The 20,997-nt window shown below is 48.6% G+C and overlaps 1 protein-coding gene across 1 annotated transcript in view; it reads right to left on the reverse strand.

Moving 5' to 3' along the window:
* LOC131562439 (maestro heat-like repeat-containing protein family member 1) overlaps positions 1 to 16,464 on the reverse strand; it is an 82,608-nt gene extending 66,144 nt beyond the window's left edge. The window contains exons 1-5 of the mRNA XM_058812209.1: positions 16,335 to 16,464; positions 12,297 to 12,442; positions 8,470 to 8,601; positions 6,017 to 6,067; positions 692 to 854 (exon numbers count right to left, since the gene is read on the reverse strand). Coding sequence (XP_058668192.1) covers positions 692 to 854; positions 6,017 to 6,067; positions 8,470 to 8,601; positions 12,297 to 12,442; positions 16,335 to 16,356 — 514 coding nt within the window. The 5' untranslated portion in view covers positions 16,357 to 16,464. The remainder of the gene's footprint in view (positions 1 to 691; positions 855 to 6,016; positions 6,068 to 8,469; positions 8,602 to 12,296; positions 12,443 to 16,334) is intronic.
* Positions 16,465 to 20,997: the final 4,533 nt, after the last annotated feature.

Raw genomic sequence — 20,997 nt, forward strand, 5'->3', positions numbered from 1 at the left:
CAGATTTTTCCCCGGATTTTTCCCCCTCTCACCGTTGGCGGCGGCCAGGTCGGCGAGGGCAGCACCGCGGGCGGCAGCAGCCGCAGCAGCTCCTCCATTTTCCCCAGAATTCCCGGATTATTTCCCAGATGATTTCCCATGTTTTCCCCATAATTCCCAGATGAACTCCCAGATTATTCCCCTCTCACCGTTGGCGGCGGCCAGGTCGGCGAGGGCAGCACCGCGGGCGGCAGCAGCCGCAGCAGCTCCTCCGTTTTCCCCAGAATTCCCGGATTATTTCCCGGATGATTTCCCATATTTTCCCCATAATTCCCAGATTTTTTCCCAGATTTTTCCCCCTCTCACCGTTGGCGGCGGCCAGGTCGGCGAGGGCGCGCACGAGCCCCGGGTGGGGCAGCGCCGCGGGCGGCAGCAGCCGCAGCAGCTCCTCCGTTTTCCCCAGAATTCCCGGATTATTTCCCGGATGATTTCCCATATTTTCCCCATAATTCCCAGATTTTTCCCCCTCTCACCGTTGGCGGCGGCCAGGTCGGCGAGGGCGCGCACGAGCCCCGGGTGGGGCAGCGCCGCGGGCGGCAGCAGCCGCAGCAGCTCCTCCGTTTTCCCCAGAATTCCCGGATTATTTCCCAGATGATTTCCCAGATTTTCCCCATAATTCCCAGATTTTTTCCCGGATTTTTTCCCCTCTCACCGTTGGCGGCGGCCAGGTCGGCGAGGGCGCGCACGAGCCCCGGGTGGGGCAGCGCCGCGGGCGGCAGCAGCCGCAGCAGCTCCTCCATCACCCGCGCCAGGAAGCGCCGGCCCAGCTCCACCAGCAGCGCCCCCGCCGCCTCCTGCCACTCCCAGTGCGCCTCCTGCACACCGGGAAATTGGGCAAAATCGGGGGAAAGTACGGGGAAAATACGGGGAAATTATGGGGAAAGTACGGGGAAAATACAGGGAAAATTGGGGAAAATTAGGGGAAAGTATGGGGAAAGTACGGGGAAAACACGGGGAAAATACGGGGAAATTATGGGGAAAATACAGGGAAAATTGGGGAAAATCAGGGGAAAGGATGGGGAAAATACAGGGAAAATACGGGGAAATTATGGGGAAAGTACGGGGAAAATACAGGGAAAATTGGGGAAAATTACGGGGAAAAATCATGGAAAAATATGGGAAGAGTTGGGGAAAATTAGAGTAAAAATGTGGAAAATCTGGGGAAAATTTGTGGAAATTACGGGGAAAGTACGGGGAAAATACAGGGAAAATTGGGGAAAATTAGGGGAAAAATCATGGGAAAATATGGGAAGAGTTGGGGAAAATTAGAGTAAAAATGTGGAAAATCTGGGGAAAATTTGGGGGAATTATGGGGAAAGTACGGGAAAAATAGGGGGAATATTGGGGAAAATTACGGGGAAAATTAGGGGAAAAATCATGGGAAAATATGGGAAGAGTTGGGGAAAATTAGAGTAAAAATGTGGAAAATCTGGGGAAAATTTGTGGAAATTACGGGGAAAGTACGGGGAAAATACAGGGAAAATTGGGGAAAATTAGGGGAAAAATCATGGGAAAATATGGGAAGATACAGGGAAAATTGGGGAAAATTAGAGGGAAAATCAGGGGAAAATATGGGAAGAGTTGGGGAAAATTAGAGTAAAAATGTGGAAAATCTGGGGAAAATTTGTGGAAATTACGGGGAAAGTACGGGGAAAATACAGGGAAAATTGGGGAAAATTAGGGGAAAAATCATGGGAAAACATGGGAAGAGTTGGGGAAAATTAGAGTAAAAATGTGGAAAATCTGGGGAAAATTTGGGGGAATTATGGGGAAAGTACGGGAAAAATAGGGGGAATATTGGGGAAAATTATGGGGAAAATTAGGGGAAAAATCATGGGAAAATATGGGAAGAGTTGGGGAAAATTAGAGTAAAAATGTGGAAAATCTGGGGAAAATTTGGGGGAATTATGGGGAAAGTACGGGGAAAATAGGGGGAATATTGGGGAAAATTACGGGGAAAATTAGGGGAAAAATCATGGGAAAATATGGGAAGAGTTGGGGAAAATTAGAGTAAAAATGTGGAAAATCTGGGGAAAATTTGTGGAAATTACGGGGAAAGTACGGGGAAAATACAGGGAAAATTGGGGAAAATTAGGGGAAAAATCATGGGAAAATATGGCAAGATACAGGGAAAATTAGAGTAAAAATGTGGAAAATCTGGGGAAAATTTGGGGGAATTATGGGGAAAGTACGGGAAAAATAGGGGGAATATTGGGGAAAATTATGGGGAAAATTAGGGGAAAAATCATGGGAAAATATGGGAAGAGTTGGGGAAAATTAGAGTAAAAATGTGGAAAATCTGGGGAAAATTTGGGGGAATTATGGGGAAAGTACGGGGAAAATACAGGGAAAATTGGGGAAAATTACAGGGAAAATTAGGGGAAAAATCATGGGAAAATATGGGAAGAGTTGGGGAAAATTAGAGTAAAAATGTGGAAAAGCTGGGGAAAATTTGTGGAAATTACGGGGAAAGTACGGGGAAAGTACGGGGAAAATACAGGGAAAATTGGGGAAAATTAGGGGAAAAATCTTGGGAAAATATGGGAAGATACAGGGAAAATTGGGGAAAATTAGAGGGAAAATCAGGGGAAAATATGGGAAGAGTTGGGGAAAATTAGAGTAAAAATGTGGAAAATCTGGGGAAAATTTGGGGGAATTATGGGGAAAGTACGGGGAAAATAGGGGGAATATTGGGGAAAATTAGGGGAAAAATGATGGAAAAATATGGGAGGAGTTGGGGAATATACGGGGAAATTATGGGAAAATTATGGGAAAAATACAAGGAAAATTTGGGGAAATTACGGGGAAAGTACAGGAAAAATCGAGGGAATATTGGGGAAAATCTGGGGAAATTATGGGGAAAACGCAGGGATAATTTGAGGAAATTATGGGGAAAATACAGGAAAAATGGGGGAATATCAGGGGAAAATATGGGGGAATTCAGGGGAATTATGGGGAAAACTGGGGGAAAATACAGGAAAAATATGGGAAGAGTTGGGGAAATTATGGGAAAAATACAGGGAAAATTTGGGGCAATTACGGGGGAAATACGGGAAAAAAAAAAGAGGGAATATTGGGGAAAATTAGGGGAAAAATCGTGGAAAAATATGGGAAGAGTTGGGGGAAATTAGAGGAAAAATCGTGGAGAATCTGGGGAAATTATGGGAAAAATACGGGGAAAACTTGGGGAAATTCAGGGGAATTATGGGAAAAAATTGGGGGGAAATACAGGAAAAAATCAGGGAAAAATGTGGGAAAATTTGGGGCAATTATGGGAAAATGTGGGGAAAATTTGGGGAAATTATGGGGAAAGTACAGGAAAAATGGGGAAATATGAGGGGAATTATGGGGAAAATTGGAGGAAATATTATGGAAAAAATCGGGGAAATTATGGGGAAAATGTGGGGAAAATTCAGGGAAATTCTGGAAAAAATATGGGGAAATTCAGGGGAGTTATGGGGAAAATTGGGGGAAATACGGGAAAAATATGGGAAAATTTGGGGGAATTATGGGGAAAATGGAGGGAAAATTCGGGGAAATTAAGGGGGAAAATACAGGAAAAAAGAGAGAATATCAGGGGGAAATGTGGGGAAAGTTTGGGGAAATTATGGGGAAAATGTGGGAAAAAAGGGGAATATCGGGGGAAAATTTGGAGCAAAATTTGGAGGAAAATTTGGGTAAAATACAAGAAAATTATGGGAAAAATATGGGGAAATTCAGGGGAATTATGGGGAAAATTGGGGGAAAATTCAGGGCAAAATGTGGGGAAAATGCAGGAGAAAGTACATGAAAATTTGGGGAAAATTCAGGGGGAAATACAGGGAAAATGCAGGGGAAATTAGGGGAAAAATCAGGGGAAAATTTGGGGAAATGATGGGAAAAATAGGGGGAATATCAGGGGAAATTTGGAGAAAATTTGGGGAAAAAGCAGGGAAAATGACGGGGGAAATATGGGGAAAATGACGGGGTAAAACTGGAGAAAATTTGGGGAAGAAGCGGGGGAAATTTGGGAAAAATAGGGGGAAAATAACGGGAAAATTATAGGGAAAAGATGGGAAACATTTGGGGAAAATGCAAGAACATATGGGAAAAATATGGGGAATTACTGGGGAAATTGGGGGAAATTCAGGAGAAAATACAGGGGAAAATGTGGGGAAAATGTGGGGAAAATGTGGGGAATATGCAGGGAAAATTCAGGGAAGTTTGGGGGAAAATACACAAAAGATTAGGGGAAAATACAGGAAAATTCAGGGGAAATTAGGAGAAAAATTGGGGAAATTATGGGGAAACAGGGGGCATATCAGGGAAAAATATGGGGAAAATTTGGGGGAAAAGTGGGGAAAATTTGGGGAAAATTCAGGAGAAAATTTGGGGAAAACTCAGGAGAAAATACAGGGGAAAATGTGGGGAAAATGTGGGGAATATGCAGGGAAAATTCAGGGAAGTTTGGGGGAAAATACACAAAAGATTAGGGGAAAATACAGGAAAATTCGGGAGAAATTAGGGGGAAAATTGGGGAAATTATGGGAAAACAGGGGGCATATCAGGGAAAAATATGGGGAAAATTTGGGGGAAAAGTGGGGGAAATTTGGGAAAAATAGAGGGAAAATTATAGGGAAAACATGGGGAACGTTTGGGGGAAATACAAGAAAATCATGGGAAAATCAGGGGAATTATGGGGAAATTGGGGAAAATACGGGAAAAAACAGGGAAAAATATGGGAAATTTGGGGAAAATTCAGGAGAAAATACGGGAAAATTTGGGGAAAATTCAGGGGAAAATGCGGGGAAAATACACAAAACATTAGGGGAAAATATGGGAAAAACTGGGGAAAATTTAGGGAAATTTGGGGGGAAAATACAGGAAAAGTCAGGGAAAATTTGGGGGAAAGTATGGGAAAATTCAGGGAAAATTTGAGTAAAAGTCAGGGAAAATTCGAGGAAAATTCTGAGAAATTATGGGAAAGATATGGGAAAGTTCGGGCCAAATTACAGGAAAATTATGTGAAAATAAAGGGAAAAAATCTGGGAAAAACTGGGGAAAATACTGGGAAAATTCGGGGAAGATTCCAGGAAAATGATGGGAAAAATACAGGAAAATTTGGGAAAATGATGGGAAAAATACAGGAAAATTCAGGGGAAAATACAGGAAAATTTCAGGAAAATTCTGGGAAAATTGCAGGAAAAATACAGGAAAATTTGGGGGAAAATCTGGGGAAAATTACGGGAAAACCTGGGGAAAATTTGAGGGAAAGTCATGGCAAAATTGGGGAAAATACTGGGAAAAATATGGGAAAACTACGGGAAAAAATGGGAAAAACCTGGGAAAAATACAGCAAAAAAGAAAATATGGAGAAAATTCATGGGAAAATTCTGAGGGAAGGTCAGGGAAAAATTGGGGAAAATACAGAAAAATTTGGGGAAAATTTTGGGAAAAATCTGGGAAAGTTACGGGAAAATCCTGGGATTTGGGGTCAGGGATTACCTTGGATTTGGGAGGGGAATTTTGGGATTTGAGAGGAGAATTCTGGGATTTAGGATCAGAGATTTTGGGATCGGGAATTCTGGAGTTTGGGATTGGGATTACCCTGCGATTGGGATTGGGGATGGGAAATTTTGGGATTGGGATTTGGGATGGGAAATTTTGGGAATTTAAGGAGATTTGGGATTAGGGAATTCTGGAATTTTAGGGTTTGTTCTGACCTTGGCCCAGCTGATCTCGTGCGCCCCCAGGGCGATGGCGTCGTTGGCATTGGGGATTTGGGGATTTGGGAATTTCAGGATTTGGGCATTTTGGGATTTGGGAATTCAGGGAATTTGGGATTTCTCACCTTGGCCCTGCTGATCTCGTGTGCCCCCAGGGCGATGGCGTCGTTGGCATTGGGGATTTGGGGATTTGGGAATTTCAGGATTTGAGAATTTTGGGCATTTTGGGATTTGGGGATTTCAGAGAATTCAGGGAATTTGGGATTTGTCACCTTGGCCCTGCTGATCTCGTGCGCCCCCAGGGCGATGGCGTCGTTGGCATTGGGGATTTGGGGATTTGGGAATTTCAGGATTTGAGAATTTTGGGCATTTTGGGATTTGGGGATTTCAGAGAATTCAGGGAATTTGGGATTTGTCACCTTGGCCCTGCTGATCTCGTGCGCCCCCAGGGCGATGGCGTCGTTGGCATTGGGGATTTGGGAATTTGGGAATTTCAGGATTTGAGAATTTTGGGCATTTTGGGATTTGGGGAACTCAGGGAATTCAGGGAATTTGGGATTTCTCACCTTGGCCCTGCTGATCTCGTGCGCCCCCAGGGCGATGGCGTCGTTGGCATTGGGGATTTGGGGATTTGGGAATTTCAGGATTTGGGAATTCTGGGCATTTTGGGATTTGGGGACTCGGGGAATTCTGGATTTTGGGATTTCTGACCTTGGCCCTGCTGATCTCGTGCGCCCCCAGGGCGATGGCGTCGTTGGCATTGGGGATTTGGGGATTTGGGAATTTCAGGATTTGGGAATTCTGGGCATTTTGCGATTTGGGAATTCAGGGAATTTGGGATTTGTCACCTTGGCCCTGCTGATCTCGTGCGCCCCCAGGGCGATGGCGTCGTTGGCATTGGGGATTTGGGGATTTGGGAATTTCAGGATTTGAGAATTTTGGGCATTTTGGGATTTGGGGATTTCAGAGAATTCAGGGAATTTGGGATTTGTCACCTTGGCCCTGCTGATCTCGTGCGCCCCCAGGGCGATGGCGTCGTTGGCATTGGGGATTTGGGAATTTGGGAATTTCAGGATTTGAGAATTTTGGGCATTTTGGGATTTGGGGAACTCAGGGAATTCAGGGAATTTGGGATTTCTCACCTTGGCCCTGCTGATCTCGTGCGCCCCCAGGGCGATGGCGTCGTTGGCATTGGGGATTTGGGGATTTGGGAATTTCAGGATTTGAGAATTCTGGGCATTTTGGGATTTGGGGACTCGGGGAATTCAGGGAATTTGGGATTTCTGACCTTGGCCCTGCTGATCTCGTGCGCCCCCAGGGCGATGGCGTCGTTGGCATTGGGGATTTGGGAATTTGGGAATTTCAGGATTTGAGAATTTTGGGCATTTTGGGATTTGGGGAACTCAGGGAATTCAGGGAATTTGGGATTTCTCACCTTGGCCCTGCTGATCTCGTGCGCCCCCAGGGCGATGGCGTCGTTGGCATTGGGGATTTGGGGATTTGGGAATTTCAGGATTTGGGAATTCTGGGCATTTTGGGATTTGGGGACTCGGGGAATTCTGGATTTTGGGATTTCTGACCTTGGCCCTGCTGATCTCGTGCGCCCCCAGGGCGATGGCGTCGTTGGCATTGGGGATTTGGGGATTTGGGAATTTCAGGATTTGGGAATTCTGGGCATTTTGCGATTTGGGAATTCAGGGAATTTGGGATTTGTCACCTTGGCCCTGCTGATCTCGTGCGCCCCCAGGGCGATGGCGTCGTTGGCATTGGGGATTTGGGGATTTGGGAATTTCAGGATTTGAGAATTTTGGGCATTTTGGGATTTGGGGATTTCAGAGAATTCAGGGAATTTGGGATTTGTCACCTTGGCCCTGCTGATCTCGTGCGCCCCCAGGGCGATGGCGTCGTTGGCATTGGGGATTTGGGAATTTGGGAATTTCAGGATTTGAGAATTTTGGGCATTTTGGGATTTGGGGATTTCAGAGAATTCAGGGAATTTGGGATTTGTCACCTTGGCCCTGCTGATCTCGTGCGCCCCCAGGGCGATGGCGTCGTTGGCATTGGGGATTTGGGGATTTGGGAATTTCAGGATTTGAGAATTTTGGGCATTTTGGGATTTGGGGATTTCAGAGAATTCAGGGAATTTGGGATTTGTCACCTTGGCCCTGCTGATCTCGTGCGCCCCCAGGGCGATGGCGTCGTTGGCATTGGGGATTTGGGAATTTGGGAATTTCAGGATTTGAGAATTTTGGGCATTTTGGGATTTGGGGAACTCAGGGAATTCAGGGAATTTGGGATTTCTCACCTTGGCCCTGCTGATCTCGTGCGCCCCCAGGGCGATGGCGTCGTTGGCATTGGGGATTTGGGGATTTGGGAATTTCAGGATTTGAGAATTCTGGGCATTTTGGGATTTGGGGACTCGGGGAATTCAGGGAATTTGGGATTTCTGACCTTGGCCCTGCTGATCTCGTGCGCCCCCAGGGCGATGGCGTCGTTGGCATTGGGGATTTGGGGATTTGGGAATTTCAGGATTTGGGAATTTTGGGATTTGGGGACTCGGGGAATTCAGGGAATTTGGGATTTCTCACCTTGGCCCTGCTGATCTCGTGCGCCCCCAGGGCGATGGCGTCGTTGGCATTGGGGATTTGGGGATTTGGGAATTTCAGGATTTGGGAATTTTGGGATTTGGGGACTCGGGGAATTCAGGGAATTTGGGATTTGTCACCTTGGCCCTGCTGATCTCGTGCGCCCCCAGGGCGATGGCGTCGTTGGCCGCGGCCTTGCCCAGCTCCCCGAGGTGGCTCCGAACCACGGCGCCCATGGAGGCCAAGATCAGCGCCCGCTGAGCGGCCGGCAGCTGCAATCACCAAAAAACCCAAAAATTGGGAATTTGGGATGGCATCCACAGAGGGCTGGGGGTTTGGGGTCAGGGGGCGCAGCTGCAATTCCCAAAAAAAACCCCAAAATTCGGGAATTTGGGATGGGATCCGTGGGGATTTGGGGGTCAGGGAGAGCTTCCCAAACATCCCCCCAAGAAAATCCAAAAAAATTCCCAAAAATTCATTAAAAATCCCAAGGAATTCCTGCAATTCCAGAAAATTCTCCAACAACTCCCAGAAAATCCCCAAAATCGCCACCTTGGGATGCCCCCTCAGGTGCTCAGTGCAGCGCTGCAGGAGCTCTGAGGGCTCGGCGGCTCTGAGGCTGCTCAGGCCCTCACGGAAATTCCCAAAATCCAAAAACAATCCCCCCAAAAATTAAAAAAAAAAAATCCCAAAACATCCCTAAAATCCACAGATTTCCTAAAAAAATTCCCCAAAAAGCCCCAAAAATCCCCACCTTGTGGTGCAGCCTCAGGCTCTCCCTGTGGCTCTCCAGGAGCTCTGAGGGCTCGGCAGCTCCGAGGCCGCTCAGGCCCTCACAGAAACCCCAAAAAAAGCCCCAAAAAAATACCCCAAAATTTCAAAAAAATTCCCAGAACATCCCTAAAATCCACAGAATTCCTAAAAATTTCCCCAAAAAGCCCCAAAAATCCCCACCTTGTGGTGCAGCCTCAGCTCTCCCCACAGCGCTCCAGGAGCTCTGAGGGCTTGGCAGCTCTGAGGCCCCTCAGGGCCTCCCGGAAACCCCCAAAATCGCCAAAAATCCCCCCAAAAATTCAAAAAAATTCACAGAACATCCCTAAAATCCACAGAATTCCTAAAAATTTCCCCCATAATCTCCCAAAATCCCCACCTTGTGGTGCAGCCTCAGGCTCTCCCTGTGGCTCTCCAGGAGCTCTGAGGGCTCGGCAGCTCCGAGGCCCCTCAGGGTCTCACGGAAATTCCCAAAAAATCCCCAAAAAATCCCCAAAATCCCCGAATTCCCCACCTTGTCGTGGTTGCTCAGGCTCTCCCCGCAGCACTGCAGGAGCTCCCCGGGATCAGCGGCCCCGAGGCGCTCAGGGCCTCTCACAAATTCCCAAAAAAATCCCTAAGAAATCCCGCAAAAATCCCCCAAAAATCTCAAAAAAGCCCAAAAAAACCCCAAAATGCCCAGAATTCCTAGAAAATTCCCAAAAAAGCCCCAAAAATCCCCACCTTGTGGTGCAGCCTCAGGCTCTCCCCACAGCGCTCCAGGAGCTCTGAGGGCTCGGCGGCTCCGAGGCCGCTCAGGCCCTCACGGAAATCCCCAAAAAATCCCCCCAAAAATCCCAAAAACATGAAAAAAAAAAACCAAAACAGAGAAATCCCCAAAATCCCCAAAAAATCCCCCAAAAGCCCGACCTTGTCGTGGTTGCTCAGGCTCTCCCCGCAGACCTGCAGGAGCTCCTCGGGATCAGCAGGCCCGAGGCCGCTCAGGGCCCCCCACAAATTCCCAAAAAATCCCCCCAAAATCGCCAAAAACCTCCAAAAAACCTCAAAAAGGCCCAAAAAAAACCCCAAAATGCCCAGAATTCCTAGAAAACTCCCCAAAAAGCCCCAAAAATCCCCACATTGTGGTGCAGCCTCAGGCTCTCCCCACAGCGCTCCAGGAGCTCTGAGGGCTCGGCGGCTCCGAGGCCGCTCAGGCCCTCACGGAAATCCCCAAAAAATCCCCCCAAAAATCCCAAAAACATGAAAAAAAAAACCAAAACAGAGAAATCCCCAAAATCCCCAAAAAATCCCCCAAAAGCCCGACCTTGTCGTGGTTCCTCAGGCTCTCCCCGCAGACCTGCAGGAGCTCCTCGGGATCAGCAGGCCCGAGGCTGCTCAGGGCCCCCCACAAATTCCCAAAAAATCCCCCCAAAATCGCCAAAAACCTCCAAAAAACCTCAAAAAGGCCCAAAAAAACCCCCCAAAAGGCCAGAATTCCTAGAAAAGTCCCCAAAAAGCCCCAAAAATCCCCACATTGTGGTGCAGCCTCAGGCTCTCCCCACAGCGCTCCAGGAGCTCTGAGGGCTCGGCGGCTCCGAGGCCGCTCAGGCCCTCACGGAAATTCCCAAAAAATCCCCCCAAAAATCCCAAAAACATTTAAAAAAAAAAAAACCCTCACAAAAATCCCCAAAAATCCCCAAAAAAACCCCCAAAAGCCCGACCTTGTCGTGGTTCCTCAGGCTCTCCCCGCAGACCTGCTGGAGCTCTGAGGGCTCGGCGGCTCCGAATCCGCTCAGGCCCTCACAGAAACCCCAAAAAAATCCCCCAAAAATCCCCAAAAAAATCCCCGAAAATCCCCAAAAGCCTCAATTTGCCGACCTTGTCGTGGTTCCTCAGGCACTCCCCGCAGACCTGCAGGAGCTCCTCGGGATCAGCAGCTCTGAGGCCGCTCAGGGCCCCCCACAAATTCCCAAAAAATCCCCCCAAAATCGCCAAAAACCTCCAAAAAACCTCAAAAAGGCCCAAAAAAACCCCAAAATGCCCAGAATTCCTAGAAAACTCCCCAAAAAGCCCCAAAAATCCCCACATTGTGGTGCAGCCTCAGGCTCTCCCCACAGCGCTCCAGGAGCTCTGAGGGCTCGGCGGCTCCGAGGCCGCTCAGGCCCTCACGGAAATTCCCAAAAAATCCCCCCAAAAATCCCAAAAACATGAAAAAAAAAACCAAAACAGAGAAATCCCCAAAATCCCCAAAAATCCCCCAAAAGCCCGACCTTGTCGTGGTTCCTCAGGCTCTCCCCGCAGACCTGCAGGAGCTCCTCGGGATCAGCAGCTCTGAGGCCGCTCAGGGCCCCCCACAAATTCCCAAAAAATCCCCCCAAAATCGCCAAAAACCTCCAAAAAACCTCAAAAAGGCCCAAAAAAACCCCCCAAAAGGCCAGAATTCCTAGAAAAGTCCCCAAAAAGCCCCAAAAATCCCCACATTGTGGTGCAGCCTCAGGCTCTCCCCACAGCGCTCCAGGAGCTCTGAGGGCTCGGCGGCTCCGAGGCCACTCAGGCTCTCACGGAAATTCCCAAAAATTCCAAACAAAATCCCAAAAACATGAAAAAAAAAAAACAAAACAGAAAAATCCCCAAAAATCCCCAAAAAATCCCCCAAAAGCCCGACCTTGTCGTGGTTCCTCAGGTTCTCCCCGCAGACCTGCAGGAGCTCCTCGGGATCAGCAGCTCTGAGGCCGCTCAGGGCCCCCCACAAATTCCCAAAAAATCCCCCCAAAATCGCCAAAAACCTCCAAAAAACCTCAAAAAGGCCCAAAAAAACCCCAAAATGCCCAGAATTCCTAGAAAACTCCCCAAAAAGCCCCAAAAATCCCCACATTGTGGTGCAGCCTCAGGCTCTCCCCACAGCGCTCCAGGAGCTCTGAGGGCTCGGCGGCTCCGAGGCCGCTCAGGCCCTCACGGAAATTCCCAAAAAATCCCCCCAAAAATCCCAAAAACATTTAAAAAAAAAAAACCCTCACAAAAATCCCCAAAAATCCCCAAAAAAACCCCCAAAAGCCCGACCTTGTCGTGGTTCCTCAGGCTCTCCCCGCAGACCTGCTGGAGCTCTGAGGGCTCGGCGGCTCCGAGGCCGCTCAGGCCCTCACAGAAACCCCAAAAAAATCCCCCAAAAATCCCCAAAAAAATCCCCGAAAATCCCCAAAAGCCTCAATTTGCCGACCTTGTCGTGGTTCCTCAGGTACTCCCCGCAGACCTGCAGGAGCTCCTCGGGATCAGCGGCCCCGAGGCCGCTCAGGGCGTCCCTCAGCTGCTGCCGCACGTCGGGCTCCGCGTCCGCGCCCGCCTCCAGCAGCGGCAGCGCCAGCCCTGCAACGTTCCGGAACCGCCGCGAATCAGCACCAGAACCTTCCCCCGCCTGCTCTCCCTTTTTTACTAATTTTCCCCTTTTTTTCCCAATTTTTTCCACTTTTTTCCCACCTTTTACCCCGCTTTCTTTATTTTGTCCCTTTTACCCGTTTTTTTCCCCTTTCTTTCCCCTTTTATCCCCACATCTTTTCCTTTTTTAATTTTTCCTTTCTTCGCCCACTTTTCCCATGTTTTTTCCCAATTTTTTTCCCATTTTCCCCCATCGTTTTCCCCGTTTTTCCTCCTTTTCTGCCCCTTTTCTCCCTAATTTTTCCCTACGCTTTCCCTCCATATTCCCCAATTCTTTTCCCATTTTTTCCCTTTTTCTCCCGTTTTTTCTCCTAATTTTCCCCCCTTTTTTCCCCCCGTATTTCCCCTATTTTTCACCCTTTTCTTCTCATTTTCGCCTTTGTTTTCCCTTTGTGCCGCTCCCTCATGTGCTGCTGCACCTCGGGCTGAGCCTCCAGCGGCGTCGGCCCTGGAACGTTCCGGAACCGCCGCAAACCAGCACCGCAACTTTCCCCAACTTTCTCTCCTTTTTTTCCTCGTTTTCCCCATTTTTTCCACTTTTCCCCTCATTTTTTTCCAATTTTTATCCAATTTTTCCCTTTTTTTTTCTTTTCACTGCGCCCCTTTTTCTCCCTTTTTTTTCGAATTTTTTCCCTTCCCTCCCTTTTTTTTTCCAATTTTTGCCCTTCCCCCCCTTTTTTCGTAATTTTTCCTTTTTTTTCCTGATTTCCCCCATTTTTCCTTTTCCCCTCATTTTTCCCAATCCCTTTCCCATTTTCCCCCTTTTTCCCTATGTTTTCCCCCTTTTCTCCCACAATTTTTATAATTTTTTTCTTAATTTTCCCCCTTTTTTCCCAACCCTTTTCCCCTTTTTTGCAATTTCCCCCTTTTTTTCCTTTTTTCTCCCCTTTTCCCCCTTAATTTTTCTCCATTTTCCCTTTTTTTTCTCTTTTTTCACCCTTTTGTTCCAATTTTTTTCTTTTTTCCCAATTTTTTCCTTTTTTCGCTTTTCCCCCCTTTTCTTCCTACTTTTTGTCCCTTTTCTCCAATTTTTATTCACTTTTTTCCCCCTGTTTCCCCCCATTTTTCCTCTTTCTTTCTTTCTTTCTTTCTTTCTTTCTTTCTTTCTTTCTTTCTTTCTTTCTTTCTTTCTTTCTTTCTTTCTTTCTTTCTTTCTTTTCTTTCTTTCTTTCTTTCTTTCTTTCTCATTTTTTCCAATTTTTTTTCCACTTTTTTTCCCTCCTCCGCCCTTATTTTGGTCATTTTTTCCCCAACTTTTTCCACTTTTTTCCCATCATTTTCCTTTTTTCTCCCCACTTCTTTCCAATTTTTCCATTTTCTTCCCTATTTTTTCTGTTTTCCCCCATTTTTGCCATTTTTTCTCCTTTTTTTTCCCTTTTTGTCTCCTTTTTTTCCATTTTTTCCCCCATTTTCCCCCTTTTTTGTCCCCAATCCTTTTTCTCTTTTCCCCCTTTTTTTCCCTCCAATTTTTATTTTTTTTCCACTTTTTTCCCATTTCTCTCCCTTCACCCCTTTTCCCATTTTCCCCTTTTTTCCCTCCTTGCCCCCAATTTTCCCCCATTTTCCCCCCTTTTCTTTCTCTTTTTCCCCCAAATTTTTCCCAACCCCTTTTTCCCAAGTTTCCCCCATTTTCCCCCAATTTCCCCCACTCCCTCCCTCCCTTTTTTCCCAATCTTTTTTCCCATTTTTCCACCTTTTTTTTCCCTGATTTTCGCCCCCCATTTCCCCCACTTTTCCCTATTTTTTCACTTTTTTTTTTTCCCACTTTTTCCCCATTTTCCGCCCCCTTTCCCCGACCTGTTTTTCCCATTTTTCCATTTATGCCCCTTTTTCCCCCATTTTCCCCCCCTTTTTTCCAATTTCCCCGGGGCAAAACCTCGCCGGAAATTCGGGAATTCCCAATCCCTGCGGGAAAACCTGGGCTGGAAATTCGGGAAAAGCTCTGGAATTCCCAATCCCTGTGGGAAAACTGGGCTGGAAATTTGGGAATTCCCAATTCCTTTGGGAAAACTTGGCTGAAATTTTGGGAATTCCCAATTCCTTTGGGAAAACTTGGCTGAAAATTTGGGAAAACCGGGCTGGAAATCTGGGAACTCCCGATTTTCCTGGGAAAAGCGGAATGGAAATTTGGGAGAATCGGGCTGGGAATCTGGGAACTCCGGATTTTCATGGGAAAACTGCAAATTTGGGAATTCCCAATTTTCCCGTGGCGAAACCTGGCTGGAAATTTGGGGAAAAACTGGCGGGAATTCCCAATTCCTGTCGGAGAATTCGGCTGGAAATTTGGGAATTCCCAATCCCTGCGGGGAAATTGGGGATGGAAATCTGGGAATTCCCAATCCCTGCAGGGAAATTTGGGGATGGAAATCTGGGAATTCCCAATCCCTGGTGGGAAAATTGGGGCTGGAAATTTGGGAATTCTCAATTCTGTTTGGAGACTGGGCCTGGGAATTTGGGAAAACCCTCTGGAATTCCCGATTTTCATGGGGGAAAAAACTGCAGCTGGAAATTTGGGAATTTCCCATTTCTGTTGGAAAATTCGGGTGGAAATTCAGGAATGGAAACCTGGGAATTCCCAATCCCTGTGGGAAAATTGGGGATGGAAATCTGGGAATTCTCAATCCCGGCTGGAAAGCCGAGCTGGAAATTTGGGAATTCTCAATTCTCTTCGGAGACTGGGGCTGGAGATTTGGGAGAATCGGGCGGGGAAAGTGGAAATTCCCAATTTTCACAGGGAAACCAGGGCTGGGAATCTGGGAATTCCCAATCCCGGCTGGAAAACTGGGGCTGGGAATTTGGGAAAACCCTCTGGAATTCCCGATTTTCATGGGGAAAAAAGCTGCAGCTGGAAATTTGGGAATTGGAAAATTCGGCTGGAAATTCAGGAAAACTGGGGATGGAAATCTGGGAATTCCCAATCCCTGTGGGAAAATTTGGGGATGGAAATCTGGGAATTCCCAATCCCAGCTGGAAAACTGTGGCTGGGAATTTGGGAAAACCCTCTGGAATTCCCGATTTTCATGGGGGAAAAAACTGCAGCTGGAAATTTGGGAATTTCCCATTTCTGTTGGAAAATTCGGCTGGAAATTCAGGAAAACTGGGGATGGAAATCTGGGAATTCCCAATCCCTGCAGGGAAATTGGGGATGGAAATCTGGGAATTCCCAATCCCGGCTGGGAAAATTGGGGATGGAAATCTGGGAATTCCCAATCCCGGCTGGGAAAATTCGGGGATGGAAATCTGGGAATTCCCGATCCCTGTGGGAAATTTGGGATGGAAATCTGGGAATTCCCAATCTCTCTGGGAAAGCCGAGCTAGAAATTTGGGAATTCTCAATTCTCTTTGGAGACAGGGGCTGGGATTTTGGGAAAACTCTCTGGAATTCCCGATTTTCATGGGGAAAAGAACTGCAGCTGGAAATTTGGGAATTTCCCATTTCTGTTGGAAAATTCGGCTGGAAATTCAGGAAAACTGGGGATGGAAATCTGGGAATTCCCAATCCCTGCAGGGAAATTGGGGATGGAAATCTGGGAATTCCCGATCCCTGCTGGGAAAATTCGGGGATGGAAATCTGGGAATTCCCGATCCCTGCTGGAAAACCGGGGCTGGAAGTTTGGGATTTTCCCGATCCCTGCTGGAAAACCCGGCTGGAAATTGTGGGAATTCCCGACTTTCCAGGCAAACCCAGGGCGGGAAATGTGGGAATTGTGTGAATTTTTGGGGGGGAAATGTGGGAATTGTGTGAATTTTTGGGGGGGAAATGTGGGAATTGTGTGAATTTTTGGGGGGGAAATGTGGGAATTTTTTTGGGGGGAATTCTCACGTCTGAGGCGCGTCTCCATCATGGAGCGCGAGCGCGGAGCCGCCCCCGGGCCCGGCCCCAGGAGCCCCGCGGGGACCCCCCGATCCAGCTGGGAACGCCCGGGGAATCCGGGAGGGAATCCCTTGGGAATCCCCAGGGAACAATCCTCCGACCCAGCTGGGAATCCTGCGGGAACAATCCTCTGATCCAGCTGGGAATCCTGCAGGAATCCTGGTGGGAATTCCTTGGGAATGCCGCGGGAACAATCCTCTGATCCAGCTGGGAATCCTGCGGGAACAATCCTCTGATCCAGCTGGGAATCCTGGCGGGAATTCCTTGGGAATCCTGCGGGAATAATCCTCTGATCCAGCTGGGAATCCTGCAGGAATCCTGGCGGGAATTCCTTGGGAATGCCGCGGGAACAATCCTCTGATCCAGCTGGGAATCCGGGCGGGAATTCCTTGGGAATCCTGCGGGAACAATCCTCTGATCCAGCTGGGAATCCTGGTGGGAATTCCTTGGGAATCCTGCGGGAACAATCCTCCGATCCAGCTGGGAATCCTGCGGGAACAATCCTCTGATCCAGCTGGGAATCCTGGCGGGAATTCCTTGGGAATCCTGCAGGAATAATCCTCTGATCCAGCTGGGAATCCTGCAGGAATCCTGGTGGGAATTCCTTGGGAATCCCGCGGGAAAAATCCTCTGATCCTGGTGGGAATCCCCAGGGAATAATCCTGTGATCCAGCTGGGAATCCCACGGGAATAATCCTCCGATCCAGCTGGGAACGCCCAGGGAATCCTGGCGGGAATTCCTTGGGAATCCTGCGGGAATAATCCTCTGATCCAGCTGGGAATCCTACAGGAATCCTGGCGGGAATTCCTTGGGAATGCTGCGGGAACAATCCTCCGACCCAGCTGGGAATCCTGTGGGAACAATCCTCTGATCCAGCTGGGAATCCTGGCGGGAATTCCTTGGGAATCCTGCAGGAATAATCCTCTGATCCAGCTGGGAATCCTGCGGGAACAATCCTCTGATCCAGCTGGGAATCCTGGCGGGAATTCCTTGGGAATCCTGCAGGAATAATCCTCTGATCCAGCTGGGAATCCTGCAGGAATCCTGGTGGGAATTCCTTGGGAATCCCGCGGGAAAAATCCTCTGATCCTGGTGGGAATCCCCAGGGAATAATCCTGTGATCCAGCTGGGAATCCCGCGGGAATAATCCTCCGATCCAGCTGGGAACGCCCAGGGAATCCTGGCGGGAATTCCTTGGGAATCCTGCGGGAATAATCCTCTGATCCAGCTGGGAATCCTACAGGAATCCTGGCGGGAATTCCTTGGGAATGCTGCGGGAATAATCCTCTAAACCAGCTGGGAATCCTGGCGGGAATTCCTTGGGAATGCTGCGGGAACAATCCTCTGATCCAGCTGGGAATACCACGGGAATAATCCTCTGATCCAGCTGGGAATCCCCAGGGAATCCTGGCGGGAATTCCTTGGGAATCCTGCGGGAACAATCCTCTGATCCAGGTGCGGATTCTGGTGGGAATGCTGCGATCCCGGAGGGAATGCTCTGATCCAGCCGGGAATATCTGCAGGAATGTCCTGTGGCTCCAGGTGGGAACTCGGTGGGAATTCTGCGGGAATTCTCTGGAATTTCCTGGGACTCCAGGCGGGAATCCACTGGTTCCGGTGGGAATTCTTTGGGAATTCTCTGATCCTGGACGGAATTCTCGGCTCCAGGTGGGAATTCACTGGCAATTCTCTGAACCCGCTGGGAATTCTGTAATCCCACTGGAAATTCTCCGATCCCGCTGGGAATTCTGTAATCCCACTGGGAATTCTCTGCTCCAGGTGGGAATCCTGTAATCCCACTGGAAATTCTCCGATCCCACTGGGAATCCTGTAATCCCACTGGGAATTCTCCGCTCCAGGCGGGAATTCTCCGCTCCCACTGGGAATTCTCCGATCCCGCTGGGAATTAACGGGAATTTTCTGAACCCAACGGGAATTCTCCGATCCTGCTGGGAATTCACTGGGAATTCTCCGCTCCTCCCAACGGGAATTCCGTGCGCAGCCGGTCCAGGAAAATCCCCAGGGTTCCGGAAGCTTCCATGGGATCCGGCCTCATCCCGGGGGCAGCCACCGCCTCATCCTGCGGGGGATTCCTCCTCCTCCTCCTCCTCCTCCTCCTCCTCCTCCTCCTCCTCCTCCTCCTCCTCCTCCTCCGGCTCCTGAAAGGGGGAAAAGCTCTGAAATCCCCCCCCAAAACATTTAAAAAACCACATTTCCCAGAAATCCCAATCCCAGATTTTTCCCCCCTCTCTGGAACCCCAAACCCGGATTTTCAGGAATCCAAATCCCAGATTTTCCTCCCCCTCTCTGGAACCCCAAACCCGGATTTTCAGGAATCCAAATCCCGGATTTTCAGGAATCCCAATCCCGGATTTTCAGCAACCCCAATCCCAGATTTTCAGGAATCCCAATCCCAGATTTTCCTCCCCCTCTCTGGAACCCCAATCCCGGATTTTCAGGAACCCCAATCCCAGATTTTCAGGAATCCAAATCCCAGATTTTCAGGAACCCCAATCCCGGATTTTCAGGAACTCCAATCCCAGATTTTCAGGAACCCCAATCCCGGATTTTCAGAAATCCCAATCCCAGATTTTCAGGAACCCCAATCGCGGATTTTCAGGAACCCCAATCCCAGATTTTCAGGAACCCCAATCCTGGATTTTCCTCCTCCTCCTCTCTGGGATCCCAATCCCGGATTTTCAGGAACCCCAAACCCGGATTTTCAGGAACCCCAATCCCGGATTTTCAGGAACCCCAATCCCGGATTTTCAGGAATCCAAATCCCGGATTTTCAGCAACCCCAATCCCAGATTTTCAGGAACCCCAATCCTGGATTTTCCTCCTCCTCCTCTCTGGGACCCCAATCCCGGATTTTCAGAAATCCCAATCCCAGATTTTCAGGAACCCCAATCCCGGATTTTCAGGAACCCCAATCCCGGATTTTCAGGAACCCCTATCCTGGATTTTCAGGAATTCCAATCCCGGATTTTCAGGAATCCCAATCCCAGATTTTCAGGAACTCCAATCCCGGATTTTCAGGAATCCCAATCCCGGATTTTCAGGAACCCAAATCCCAGATTATCAGGAACCCCAATCCCGGATTTTCAGGAATCCCAATCCCGGATTTTCAGGAACCCAAATCCCGGATTTTCAGGAACCCCAATCCCGGATTTTCAGGAACCCCAATCCCGGATTTTCCTCCTCCTCTCTGGGACCCCAATCCCGAATTTTCAGGAACCCCAATCCTGGATTTTCAGGAATCCCAATCCCAGATTTTCCTCCTTCTCTCTGGAACCCCAATCCCGGATTTTCAGGAACGCCAATCCCGGATTTTCAGGAACGCCAATCCCGGATTTTCAGGAACCCCAAACCCGGATTTTCAGGAATCCCAATCCCGGATTTTCAGGAATCCCAATCCCAGATTTTCAGGACCCCAATCCCGGATTTTCAGGAACCCAATGCCGGATTTTCAGGAATCCCAATCCCAGATTTTCAGGAACCCCAATCCCGGATTTTCCTCCTCCTCCTCTCTGGGACCCCAATCCCGGATTTTCAGAAATCCCAATCCCAGATTTTCAGGAACCCCAATCGCGGATTTTCAGGAACCCCAATCCCGGATTTTCAGGAACCCCAATCCCGGATTTTCAGGAATTCCAATCCCGGATTTTCAGGAATCCCAATCCCAGATTTTTCCCTCCTCTCAGGAACCCCAATCCCGGATTTTCAGGAACCCCAATCCCAGATTTTCAGGAACTCCAATCCCAGATTTTCAGGAATCCCAATCCCGGATTTTCAGGAACCCCGATCCCGGATTTTCAGGAACCCCAATCCCGGATTTTCAGGAACGCCAATCCCGGATTTTCAGGAATCCCAATCCCGGATTTTCAGGAACCCCAATCCCAGATTTTCCTCCCCCTCTCTGGAACCCCAATCCTGGATTTTCAGGAATCCCAATCCCGGATTTTCAGGAACCCCAATCGCGGATTTTCAGGAACCCCAATCCCGGATTTTCAGGAATCCCAATCCCGGATTTTCAGGAATCCCAATCCCAGATTTTCAGGAATCCCAATCCCGGATTTTCCTCCTCCTCTCTGGGACCCCAATCCCGAATTTTCAGGAACTCCAATCGCGGATTTTCAGGAATCCCAATCCCGGATTTTCAGGAACCCCAATCCCGGATTTTCAGGAATTCCAATCCCGGATTTTCAGGAACCCCAATCCCAGATTTTCAGGAACTCCAATCCCGGATTTTCAGGAATCCCAATCCCGGATTTTCAGGAACCCCGATCCCGGATTTTCAGGAACCCCAATCCCGGATTTTCAGGAATCCCAATCCCGGATTTTCAGGAACCCCAATCCCAGATTTTCAGGAATCCCAATCCCAGATTTTCCTCCTCCTCTCTGGGACCCCAATCCCAGATTTTCAGGAACCCCAATCCCGGATTTTCAGGAATCCCAATCCCGGATTTTCAGGAACCCCAGTCCCGGATTTTCAGGAACCCCAATCCCGGATTTTCAGGAATCCCAATCCCAGATTTTCCTCCTCCTCTCTGGAACCCCAATCCCAGATTTTCAGGAACCCCAATCCCAGATTTTCAGGAACCCCAATCC

The sequence above is a fragment of the Ammospiza caudacuta genome, chromosome 1 (genome assembly GCF_027887145.1).
Source record: "Ammospiza caudacuta isolate bAmmCau1 chromosome 1, bAmmCau1.pri, whole genome shotgun sequence".
Lineage (NCBI taxonomy): Eukaryota > Metazoa > Chordata > Aves > Passeriformes > Passerellidae > Ammospiza > Ammospiza caudacuta.